The sequence below is a fragment of the Macaca fascicularis genome, chromosome 1 (assembly GCF_037993035.2).
Source record: "Macaca fascicularis isolate 582-1 chromosome 1, T2T-MFA8v1.1".
NCBI classification, from domain to species: Eukaryota; Metazoa; Chordata; class Mammalia; order Primates; family Cercopithecidae; genus Macaca; species Macaca fascicularis.
This window is the reverse complement of record NC_088375.1, coordinates 108,655,670-108,668,628: the sequence shown is the minus strand read 5'-3', so window position 1 is coordinate 108,668,628 and position 12,959 is coordinate 108,655,670. Positions and strand designations below refer to the sequence as shown.

The window sequence follows — 12,959 nt, the reverse complement described above, 5'->3', positions numbered from 1 at the left end:
CTGTGTTCCCAAAGCCTAGCATATAACTGCTGCTGAAAAAAAATATTTTGTTTTGATTCCTGAATAGATGAAAAATCTCACTGTTCCCACTTTATAGATGAGGCAACTGAGGCCTCAAGAAGCGAAGTGACTTTCCCAAGTTCATCTAGCTAATTGATGGCAAAAATGGGATCCTTTCTGGCTCCTAGCTGAGAAGGTTGAAAGGGTGGGCAAGGGTATCTGTGGGAAGTCATCTGCCTCCTGCCAGGCCTTTGGAGTGGAAGGCAACGCCAAAGAGAGAAGAGTGTTATGTCGTCTATCAGCACTCGTCACACTGCCTTACAAGTGAATGCCTATGTGTCTGCCTGCCTCAACCCGGCCCTGACCCAGAGTGGGGATGTCCTAAGGACAGGGCTGTGTTTAATTTCCATCTGTGTCATCCGGGTCGAGCATGATGCCTGGTATGTTATCAGTACTTAATATGTTTTTGAGGACTGAATGACGGATTGATGGATGAACCTTCCAATAGCAGCTCCAAATGTCTTGATGCTGTAGGTGCAAGGTCAGGGTGAAGCTGCTTGAAGCCAGGCTTGGCTCTGAGTGGAGACATTATGAGGTGTTGTTGATAGTGCTGGGTATTGACCAAGTTCTCGGAACTGTGAGCCCCAGAGCACAGGGCCTGTGGGAAGCCTGCGAGACACTTCCACCGGATCCACCCGAGCAGGATGGACTCGCAGAGGCCATCGTGTCCAGCCTCCTCGTCTTCCACTGGAGGACACACTGCTGCAGAGGGGCAAAGTGACTGCCCAAACCCAGGCACCACCCCACCCGACATTCTGGTTCCTGAGGGCCTGCAGAACCAGCTGGTGAGAATAGGGTGCTCATTCTCTAGTCATCAGAGGAGTCCTACAGGGGTCAAGGCAGGGTCACAAAGATTAGCCATCAGGTTCATTCTTGCTTTCTCATGCTCTTTGGGGCAGGACAGTGTTTGCCCTCAGTGCTGTCTTCCAGGTAGGCACCAGGAATGCCTGGAAGTGTCACTGACACTCAGCTCTCACCTGGGGATCTTTCCTGCTGTGGCCTTACCTCCTGCACCCCCTAGAACCACTGACATCACGTAAAGCTGTGGGGTTATGTGAGAGACAACACCACTCACAGGGTGGCTTTAATTGCCATCAACATCATTATTTGGTTATGTTTACATTATTATGATAGTTATTATTGCACTTTATGGATCACCACATACTTTGCTATATGTGATCTCATTTGTTTGGGTAGCATATAGTTGGCCTCCATTTTATAGATGAGAACACTGGGGCTCGGAGAAACAGTGTGGTGTGTCCAAGGTTGCAGAGTTAACACGGCAGAACTGAGACTCAAGGGCAGATTTCCCTGTTTCTTATTCAGTTCACTCTGCTTAATGGATTCCTCTTCCACTTTAAAGATATGAATGGCTCACCACTGGTCATTGAGGCTTACACGCCTATTAGAATGGATTCCCACCACTCTTATCTCCTGGATCCCAGTGAGAAACGTGGAACCTGGTGACCCTCTTGAGCCTAGTGTTTCCAAGACAGGATCCTTCTATGGTGCTAGGATGGCTTGTGGGAGAGATACACATGGAAGGCCCCAGGAAAAGATAGGGCTGAAATGAGGAAATAGCAAAGGGTTCCAGGGCACCTGCTATGTACCACAAAGGATGCCCATGGACTGTGAAGTTTTCTAACTCAAGAGGCTTTCTACGCAGGTAAATGAGCATTTGTGTCTAAGAGTCTTGGGATTGAGGGGAGGTCACCTCTGTTCTGGGAAGCTGGCTTTAGCCTCATGCGTGAGTTGTCCAGATGCTCACAGAGGCTCACCCTGCTCTCTCAGCCAGCTCAGTGGCACGTAGATCAGCTCCTTTCCTCTCTCCTTCCCTTCTTTCACCCCCTCCTTCCCTCCTTTCCTCCTTCCTCCCTCTTCCAAAAATATTCAATGAGCATCTACTATGTTCCAAACATCCTCTGTGTTCTAAGGATTTAATAATAAACTAGAAACCTAAAGAGAGAAACTCTCTCCGGTACATAAAGAGTTTGGTCCAGGGACCAAGCTCTATGCCAGAGAAACCCTGAGCACTTGGAATGTTGCAAATGGGAACTGACAGAGGTTCAAAGTACTGGCCTCATCCAAAGGGCCTCCACAGAGTAACCCCCTTGGGAGGGCAGTAACTGAACCCTCATGCAGCTCCCTGGGGCAGAGGGGGACAGCAGCAGAAGCCAGGGGTCATTTTTCCCCTGAAATCTTCCTAAAGCCCGCTGGGCTTCCTGTCACTCAACTAGGCAATTAGCAGCTGAGAGGACACTCTATGGGCACTGCAAGACTCTTCCTTATGTTACTCTTCCCCAGGCTCCACTCGGCTCAGATGTGGCCACTGAGGAGGCAGTTCAGACAATGGAGATGGGAAAGACATGGGAAGGACATGGGGCTCAGTGGCTGGAGTTCTGAGTGCTGGTTCTGGCTTCTGGAGCCAGTTTCATCCCCTAGATGAGGAGGGATGGGCCAAATCTCTGACAGACTCCTGGTGACCTGTGGAGTCTAAGAATAACTCAAGCAGGACCTGGTGTCACTCAATTTATCTAATAAGGGATCCAGAATTTCCAGTGCTTAAAAGCTCCTGTTTGCCTGGCATCCCAGGGAGACCAAGGCAACACACTGATGAGAAGTGAATTCATCACAGTTTCCACCTGTATCAGACTGAGTCAAGGTCAGAACCTGCTGCACAGTGACCAGGCTGGCCTTGCGGGCCTCCTCCCTCCACGACAATGACGACAAGCTCTCAGTCTTTCATTCCTTCATTCTTCACTCAACAAATATTTGCTGAATGCCATGAACTCTGTGCTGAGCCTTGAGGATACACAGTGATGAATAACCCCAGCATCTGTCTCCAAGCACCTCTGAGTATTTATGATACACAGCCTCTGTGATATCCCCCAGCATCATGGCGGAGTGCCCAGACCCCACTGTGGAGAGGCTCAGAATCTAATAAAGAGGTGATCCTGTTGGGGAGCACAGAGAGTGCCAGGCACCTTGCCAGGGAGGCATTCCATTACAGGAGCCAGTGCTGGGGCTGTCTCAGAAGGTTTCCTAGAGAACAGGAGCCTGAGAACATGCAGGAGTAGAGGAAAAACGGTGTTCTAAGCAGAGGGTGCATGCAGGCACATTCAGGGATGGCAATAATTTGAGGAGGCTGTAGTGTCCATATGGTGCAGGTACATAAGGCTGGGCAGGTAGAAGCTGCCAAGTTATGAAGCATCTAGGCACCATGTGGAGGAACTTGACTTTTTTTTTCCTCTGTGGGTAATAGGGAGCCCTTGAAAGTTTTAAATAGACTCAGACTTACCTTTTAGAAACAGAAATGGTGAGGGTCTGTCTGAGGAGAGGAGACAGTAGGGCTGGGTGGAGGAGCCTGGGTGCATGTTTAGACGTGGAGGTGAGGAAGAGGGAGAAGGTGGGATGCCTCTCAGCGTTGGGTCTTGGGGACATTTACTGAGGGAATTAAGGAGGCTTCAGAGGAGGTAACAATGATGGGTCTTATTTGCATCGATGACTGTAAACTGTGGAATGTGGCTTATATCATCAGAGGGGAGGGTAAAAGAGAAGGAGTTGGGAGGAGGGAGGAGAGGTCCTTATGATGGAGGGCATGGCAGAGGTGGAGGGACAGAGGATGAGTAGAGGGGAATATGTAAAGGGGAAGAGACTGAATTCCCTGGGGGGAGTAATCTGCAACCCTAGGACAGACATAGCCATATTCCCAGATTGCTTTTTTGGATATTGGTGAAAAGCCTGGCACACGGGCAGCAGGAAATTCTTGGGCATTTCATCATTAACCTAGAGACTTCAGGCATGTGTGAAATTGCTCCGACTCCTGTAACGTGACTCAGTCATACTCCGCCCGTCAGACACCTGAGCATGACTGAGCAGGCTCAGAGAAGTCCTTGTACCTCAGGGCAGGGAGAGCCCAGAGCTGGGCGGGCATAGGTGGGTGGGATTGGGAGAGGGGTGGAAAGAGAAGCCCCAACCTATAACCATAAATACTAGTTGCTGGGATACGTGGGTGTCTTTCCTCTTTGTTACAAGTGAGATTCACTTTCTGCCCTGTGTTTTTAAGTTATCAACAAAATCACCACTACCTGAAGTAGAATGTCCTGCAGGTGGGAAGAGAGAATTGTATTTGCTGTTCATTTCCCATCTCTGTTCATTTCTTCCTTCCCTTCTTCTCCTTTCCTTTTTCCCTTCCTTCTATCTATCCTTCCTTCCCTCTTTTCTTCCTCACTGCCTTTCTCTCTCTTCCCTATTTACTATGCTTACCATGTATCCAGACTAGAGCTAACCAAGCCCCAGTTTTACAAAGTTAAATTAAATTTCTTTAGTCTTTGGAGCATTGACATAGTCAATTGAGCTTTGAAATCTTGATGGGGAAGACAGTATCTTTGGGTGGAGGGAAACTTTTTTCCCAATTGTGGGTGCAAGGTCTGCCTCTGGGGTGCTAATTTCAGCTCAATAAACACTGGGTTTTTTCCATACATGAGCCATGGTTTGAGACAACCCACTGGAGGTGAGTGGCTCGGAGCAAAGCAGGACTCACATCCTCAGTCCCTTCTGGAGTCAAGACCTGGGAACCCCGAGGCAACCAGGGTACCAAGGCTGACGCTTGTGTGGGCCTCAATGTCTCCTTCCCTCCACTTGGCTCCATTCAGCTCATGTTCCTAAGGCATCCAGTATTTTCCTAGCTCCATGCTTTGAGAAATTAATAGAAGGATAACATGTAGCTCCTGCTTCCAAGGAGTTCAAGATCTTGCAGGTAAATGATGTCCACATATGGAGCAGGCAGTACTGTGCAGGCTGTGATTAAACATCTGAGAAGCGAGTTGGCCAGTGAGGCTACTGGAGACCAGGTAGGCGGTGGTGGCATGTGAACTGTAGATGGATGCAGAAGAAAGGGCCATTCTGAGGCTCAGGAGTAATGGGACTGTGTATAACTCACTTCTTCCTTATGCCTACAGAGCCACGCATGGTGCCTGGTGCTTAGTGGAAACCAAAACACCTGCAAAATTAAATGAAAGCATCAAATGTCACTTCTGATCCTTTCAGTCTATTTAGTACCTCTGTGTTAATTTAAACAGCGTATCATCCAAGTAATGCATATTCATTGCAGAAAATCAGAAAATGTAGGTAAGCAAAAGAAAAAGAAATGGGCACGATCCCCCACCCAGAATAAATTGCAGTTAATATCTTAATATGGTCAATCCAAGCTTTTTTTTTCCTGATTATTTACCTACTCTCTCTATATACCATACATATATATAATAGAGAGAGATACTTACATAAATGAATTTTTCATGTTGCTTATACTACTGTAACTTGATGTACACCTTTTCCTTTCTAATCCACTTTGCTTAACCTTTGGTCCATACCCATCAGAGTCTGCTTGTATTGCAGTTCCTGGGGAACACCTGTCTCCACCACTGGACGGACAGCTCTTAGCGGGCAGTGCTGATGGCTTCCCTATCTTTGCCTCCCCACTGCCTAGCCCAGGACTAGCTCCCCGTAGGTCATCAATGTAAGCTAGGAGAACTGAAAACAAGCCCTGCCGAAGGCAATCCACTGATGAAGGCAAATGGGCAGATTAAGCAACTGTGAGGGACAGCCCAGTTGCCCAGTTCCCTGGAGGCAGGCACATGGTATACCTGCCACTGGATGGAGGTACCCTTACCCTGGTGTGATGGGATGCCTAGCCTACTTGCAGCCAGCCCCTCCCTGTTGCCTGCTTCACGTCACCTGTATGCTTGGTCTCCGTCCTCTCCATCTGAGAAAACAAGGTACCTCGGTGTGTGTGTTTCCAGGAGCCTCCTTGGCTATTTTTACTCCCTCTGAGTCCCACGCCCCGGATATTTACCTGCTCTCCAAGAGGAGGAATCCTCCTTTCTCTGTTTACTCACTCTGGAGGCTCCCATGGCATCCTCGCCTCCAGGCTCCAGCTATGGAGGTGCTCTCCATAGAGAAGATAACACTGTAGCTGGCAAGGGCCCCAGGAAACCTGAGCATCCCACGTGCCAGGGTGAGCAGACCTGGCTCGGGGTCCGGAGGTGAGGCTTTTCCAGGAAGTGCACACACACACCTGGGGGCCCCAGGCAGCTCATGAGTCAGTCAGTCTCTGATGTCCTTGCTTGCACCCACGTCTCTGGCACTCATTACTTGCAGGTGGTGGTGCGCGGGAAGGCAAGAAGAAAGGTCTGCAGCTTGAAACCAGACTGCTAGAGGCCCTTCCACTCAGCACTTTGTTCACTTACGACAAGAAGAAAGCTCCATTTTAAGGCCATATTGCAGTATCTTCTCTGAAGAGGAGCATCTACGGACTGCTTTTGTGCATTATATTCTAACCCCCTAGGATTTTGGTCTGTGCACCCCTTCTATGACAGGATGCACAGGCCCTGGGCTAGAGGTCGCTGTGATTCGAGAAGCAAGCATGAGGTATAGAGTCCAAAGAGCTGGATTTGAACCCTGGTAACTTCTCTTAACATCTGTGTGACCTTAGACAAATTTCTTGGCCTCTTTGTGCATTGATTCTATCTTTGAATAATAGGGGTAGTAACCCTCTCTTCTACAAAATTGGGCTGTTGTAAAGATTCCAGTAAAGGAAAGAATGCACAAACACCTCATAAATGGTAAAATGCTCTCCAGAAGTTAAAGAATAAGAAACCCTTATCTTCCTGAGAAGAGGTGCAAGTAGTATCTTGAAAATTCAAATAAGCCCAAAGTGATGGCAGGTTGTCCATCCTACTCTATGGAATTTTTCAGGCTCCAGTCCAGGAAATAAGTAGCTGGGAGCTTTAAGCCCAGCGGAGGGCCCCAGGAATGCACTGGCAACCATCATGACATCTCTGTTTTCACTGATGATGGTGAGGACAAGACTAATAATGACCAGAATAAGAAGGGCTAAAAATTACTGAGCGCTTTTTATGTGCCAAGTCTAGGGCGAAGGGCTTTGCAGGTATTATCTCATGGAGTCCTCATACAACCGGCACGGCCATGAACACTGTTATTATCCTCATTTTATGGCTGAGAAAACAGCTCCAAGGGGTCACATAGCTAGCAAGGGGTAGAGCTGGGACGATCCAGACAGCACTTTATCTGTAAGAATTTTCTCTGTCACCTCTTCACTGAGCTTCCCTTGGCCCGATGTCAGCCTCAGAGGCATTGAGGATCCTCTTGGTTGGTTTCTATTGCTGCTGTAACAAATTACTGCAAATTTAGTTGCTTAAAACAACACACAGGTATTACCTTATAGTTTTGTAGGTCAGACTGGCATAGGTCTCACTAGGCTAATATCAGACTGTTGACAGGGCTGTATTCCTTCTGGAGGCTCTAGGGAAAAGTCTATTTCCTTGCCTTTCCCAGCTGCTAGAAGCTGCTTATATTCCTTGGCTTCTGTCCCCTTCCTACATTTTCAAAATGCCTCACTCCAACCTCTGCTTCTGCTGATAAATCTCCCCTCTCTGACGTTGACCCTTTTGCCTCCCTCTTATAAGGACCTTTGTGGTTACAGCGAGCCCACCTGCATAATCCAGGAAAATCTCCCTATTTCAAGATCCTTGACTTAATCACATCTTCAAAGTTCCTTTTGCTGTGTACGGTGATATATTCACAGGTTCTGGGGATTGGAATGTGGACATCTATGCACAGGAGGGGTGGGAATTATTCTGTACACTATTCAGACTTTACATCAGGGCAACAGCGACCAGTGGAAATAAGACAAATAGAAAAAATCCCTTTCCAGTGTCAAACTCCAGAATCAGCCTGTAGTGGGTGAGAGCAACACTGTGCAAAGCCCCTCACGGAGGCAGTTCCCAGGCCACAGTCCAGCACAGAGAAGCAAAGGGCTGTCAGGGACAAATGTTTTCAGGGCTTCCAAATCTGTCCAGGGCTGGAGGTGTTCAGATGACCTGATGGACATGTCTAGTGTTGCTGACCATCAAAACCTGAGGTTGTTGTGCAACCTCATGCTCACAGAGTGCTGGCAGGTTATGACGACTTCTTCCAGGAGTTTTCCTACAGGAAGACAATGTACCTGCCAACATTGACACTCAGGTTTCTCTTTGTAAGTCGATGTCATCACAGTCTCTTGTGAGTTAGGTGCAGTGAATCAGTGTCCACAGGATTAATCAGCTCAGGGGCATGGGCTAAGGAACTTAGCCATGCTAAGGCTAAGAGTTGGACTTCTGGGCTAAGGAACAGTCATCCAGATAGTGCTATGCTGGGGAGGGTTCTTGGGGGTCTGCCAGCTGGCCTATCCCTGGAGATGCCAGACACTGCCTTTTCAACACAGGTACTCAATCCCTGGTTATTTAGTAGAGGTAATGATCACTTCCAATTTTTCCAGATGTGCAATTCAGGCTGTGATTCAGCATATTTATTACTATTTTCATTCCAACTTCAATAGCCATGTTTAACAAGCAAATTTTATAAAATAAATCTTGCTAGAAAAAATCACAATAAGAAATAAAATACTGTTCAAGAGCAGACTGTTATGATGGAGAGAGGGCAGATAGCAGGGTTTGAATTCCATCTCTGCTCCCAGCTCTCCATGTGATCCAGGGAAAGCCTCTTTCCATCTCTGAGCCTCAGGTTCCTTTTCTGTCAAACAAGGGGCATGATCTAAATCAGCAATTATCAATCCCAGTGGTGCAGCAGAGCCACTTGATGGATGTCTGGAGAATGTCAAAACCTAGATCTCACTGGGGTTGAGAAACACCAGCTCTGAATGATGGCCAAGGTCCTTTCCACATCTATTCTATCATCCCATGAAATGTCTAGAATTTGTCAATGAAAATCTGGGTTTGGATTTGTTTGAGGCATCCATCTTGCTTGCTGAATAGTAAATTCAACTGAACAAGGAAATGAAAACTGAACACCTGCTGCCTACAATGCATTAAATTAGACCCCTTAGGGATTCCTGCACTAAAGACCTTACCATGTGGTCAGATAGGTGGTCATGTGCCCAAACAATTATAAGTAAAAGAGGATGGACATTGTTCCTTTTAGAATTCACCAAACCCATGTGTTAAATGGGTAATTCCTTTAACTTCTACTGGGATTCCTTTTCCAGAAATTCAGAGCCTGTGTTCTACTTTCTTGCTGATACTTCTCCACAAGGAGGGCAGAGACAGATCTGATGCATAGAGATTCAGTGGCCACAGGAGCTTACCTGCCTCCCAACCCCGTAGTCTTTATCTAGGCCTACTCTGAGTGCTGGAATTTAGAAGTGACACAGCATCAGGTTTCATTTTAAACATTTATTGAATGCTTACTATATGCCAGGCATTATTACAAGAGTTTTACATATATCAACTCATTTAATCTGCACATGACCCCATGAAATAAACACTACTTTTTTCACCATTTCACAGGTGAGGACAGTGAGGTGGAAAGCTCATGTCACTTGTTCAAGGTCACACCACTGGTAAGTGGGGAGCTGGGATTCAAACCCAGAGACTGGTTCTAGAATTCATGCTCCTAACCACTTATAAATAGATTCTGTGCCCTTCATGCAATGTTCTTATGGCTACCAAAAATAATCCTCCCAAACAATGAATAACTTGGGAAATGTTGATGTTAAAATGTTAAGTGAAAAGTTAATAAAATAAACTCATGTAAGTACTATGAGAAAGACTATGTAAAATACAAACAAAACTCAAATAACAACAACAACAAAAACACTATATATGGAAAAAAAATGACTGAAAGGAAAATAGTAAAATAGTAACAGTATTTTAGGGATGGGATTATGGGTGATTTTAAAACTTTTCCTATTTTTTGGTGTTTTTAAATAATGAGTATGCTTTCTTTGTAATCTCATTCCCTAGTGGCAAGCAAATACTCCTAATATTTTGCTATAAGAAAACATTAAGTCTAATCTCTGATATCATAAAAATTAGTTTTGGTTTCAAAATTGGCAGGTCAGTAATTTGAAATTTAGAATATATTTTCTCATGGAAATAAGGATAGCCATAGGGGTTAGTTTTTTCTTTTTTAAACTTGCAGTTCTAAGAACTGTGCTAAGAACTTCATCTGTATTTCTTTATTCAGTGGATTAGGAATGTTTTCAGCTCCCTTTTCCAGTGATGGTTAAGTAACTTGCCAGAGGTTGCACAGGTGGAGAGAGCAAGGGTGGGAACTGTTGCTGGACATCCCTCTCCAGGGTCTGTGTTATACCTGGGCTGCTGCTTCTCACTGCAGCCCATTTCAACGAGCATGAAGCTAAGGTACTGCCTTTTTCTCCCAGTCTTATTTTCTCCCACTGCAGCTTTCATTGTGAATATGCCATATTTTGGCCACCCTTTCCAGCTAAGTCAATTTTGGTAACTATCCTGGGGACCCAGCTTTCCCTCAGAATACTATCTGCTGAGAAAATAAGCTTTGGATCCCACCATGGGCTTTTAAAACCTATATACTCCTGCTCTTCACCTCTCCCATCCAAAGATCTTCTCCTGAGGTCCTTCCCAGGTTGGATGCTCTTCTCTTATGAATGACTGGAACTGGTGCCTCACTTCTGGAAACCTCCAGATGAGTCGAGAGCTTTTGCTCCACCCTCAGTATACACCTGGTCTTTGCCACCTCACCTGGAGCTGGCCAAAGGCTCCTTCTTTAACACGAGTAAATAAACCATTTTAAAAGCATTTGTTAGTGCTGGATCAGTATTGTTTGTGAGCTCTTTTGGAGCATCAAATTCAGGCAAGGAGAGAAGCCCAACCACCCACACTCTCCGCATTAGATCTGCCTAAAATAACATCATTGAGATATCAAACATTCTTAGTTCTGGTTATGGCATCATCTAGGAATGAAAAAAATCATGTTAGATTATTTCCCTGGGCCTACAATTTTATTTTGGATCCCTATTATTATTCTAAAAAGGGCCATTTAATTTTCATCTTGGGAATTTTCTCCTTCGGTTCCTATACCAAAGAGAAAACAGAACTTCTGTTCATCCCAGAGGCGTAGAGCCATACTGGCCCAGCTCAGAAAATAGAAAGCATAGCAGAGCTGCCTGTGAGATAGATAGGTGCCATGTGCAATTCACAGAGCTTCCTCACCATCCTAGAGGCCTGCAGTTCTCATGGGATCTTCCTGTGGATTAATACTTGAGATGCTTATGGAGGGAGGAACTGGGTCCGTGGGATGCGAGGGGAGGGAGTCACCCATGCCTTTATGAAATATGCTTCTAGCAGCCCGCACATGGTCTGCACCTCCTGATGCTAGGTCAGGACTGAGTCGTATAAAAGGCAAAGCTTCTCACAGCACCTCAGTCTACCTGTCTCCTGAGTGATCTGCTGCAGTGCCTGAACCAGGTAGAGTGCTTCTCAGGACCAGGATGAACTCTTGGTGCCAGTGTTTTGGGCAGAAAGAGTCCCTGGGTGGAGGTCGAGGCCATTCTTGAAGAAAGACAAGGATAAAAGAGAATTTTGGAGGGGAGGGTTCTTCTGGAAGGGGAGGATGGAAGGTAGGTGAAGGGAATGAAGGACTGATGTCTTTCTGAACTTCCAAGGAATTCATTTGAAAATATGGAGTTACAAAGTGGAAATCATTTGTATCGTTCTTGTTACTGGTCTTGGGAGACTGGGTTTTTAAAATCTGCTCATCTTAGGCCAGGCGTAGTGGCTCATGCCTGTAATCCCAGCACTTTGGGAGTCCAAGGTGGGCAGGTCAAGAGGTTAGGAGTTCGAGACTGACCAACGTGGTGAAACCCCGTCTCTACTAAAAATACAAAAATTAGCTGGGTGTGGTGGTGCACACCTGTAATCCCAGCTAATTGGGAGTCTGAGGCAGGAGAATCACTTGAATCTGGGAGGTGGAGGTTGCAGTGAGCCGAGATAGCACCACTGCACTCTAGCCTGAGTGACAGAGCAAGACTCCATCTCAATAAATAAATAAATAAATAAATAAATAAATAAATAAATTCTGGTCCTCTTAGAGATAAAATCTTGTGAAATTATAGTTCAATTTTAAGGGCAAGGAAGTGACCTTGGGCTTGTATTGTCTTTCAGCTTTATTCAGCTCCTACAGAGATGTCCTGCCAGCAGAGCCAGCAGCAGTGCCAGCCTCCTCCCAAATGTACCCCTAAATGCCCTCCCAAGTGTACTCCTAAGTGTCCTCCCAAGTGTCCCCCAAAATGCCCTCCCCAGTGTTCAGCCCCATGCCCACCTCCAGTCTCTTCCTGCTGTGGTTCCAGCTCTGGGGGCTGCTGCAGCTCTGAGGGTGGTGGCTGCTGCCTGAGCCATCACAGGCCCCGCCGGTCCCTCCGACGCCGACCTCAGAGCTCCAGCTGCTGTGGCAGTGGCAGTGGCCAGCAGTCTGGGGGCTCTGGCTGCTGCCATAGCTCCGGGGGCTCCGGCTGCTGCCACAGTTCTGGGGGCTGCTGCTGACCTGGGCCATGAGGAGCATGAAGGAGCAGCACTGGCAGAGCCCAGGTGCAGAAGATCTGTATCAGCCTGAGGCTTCTTTTCTCTCGTTTCCCATGGAAGGACTTCAGAAATGCCTTAAGTTCTCCTCTTTATCCTGCCCATGTTCACTCCATTGTGGGGTTGATATTTTCTGTGATATTTTCTGGCCTGACTTTCCCTCTCAGACATGGTTCTTTGGAAAACTAGGTGTTGTAATTCAGTTATGAAGCTATTTTTTCTGTAACAATAAAGCTTTTTATTCCTGATATCACTGCCTCCTGATTTCATTGTTTGCCTCTCCCACTCCCTACCTACTGCATCAAGCCATCTTCCCTTCCCTTCTCTTAAATGCAAGCGAACACTTTACAAACTTGTTTGGGGAGCACATTTTGGCAGCGAAGCTACTCAAGACTCTGGAAAAAAATATTCCCTTCTATGCACTGGATTCTGGAACTTTAAGCTTGAAGGAAAGAATCATGTCTGAGACCATTACACCAGACACAA

General features: G+C 46.5%; 1 protein-coding gene across 1 annotated transcript; it reads left to right on the top strand.

The window, feature by feature from the left end:
- Positions 1 to 11,319: 11,319 nt before the first annotated feature.
- On the top strand, positions 11,320 to 12,718 carry LCE5A (late cornified envelope 5A). The gene is made up of 2 exons (XM_065536332.1): positions 11,320 to 11,515; positions 12,060 to 12,718. The coding sequence occupies exon 2, from the start codon at positions 12,081 to 12,083 to the stop codon at positions 12,435 to 12,437; it is 357 nt and encodes a 118-aa protein (XP_065392404.1). The 5' UTR covers positions 11,320 to 11,515; positions 12,060 to 12,080; the 3' UTR covers positions 12,438 to 12,718.
- The last annotated feature ends 241 nt before the right edge of the window (positions 12,719 to 12,959 follow it).

What these genes read in the sequence shown, in the direction of transcription:
- LCE5A (XM_065536332.1), top strand. Translation starts at nt 12,081, where the DNA reads ATGTCCTGCCAGCAGAGCCAGCAGCAGTGCCAGCCTCCTCCCAAATGT.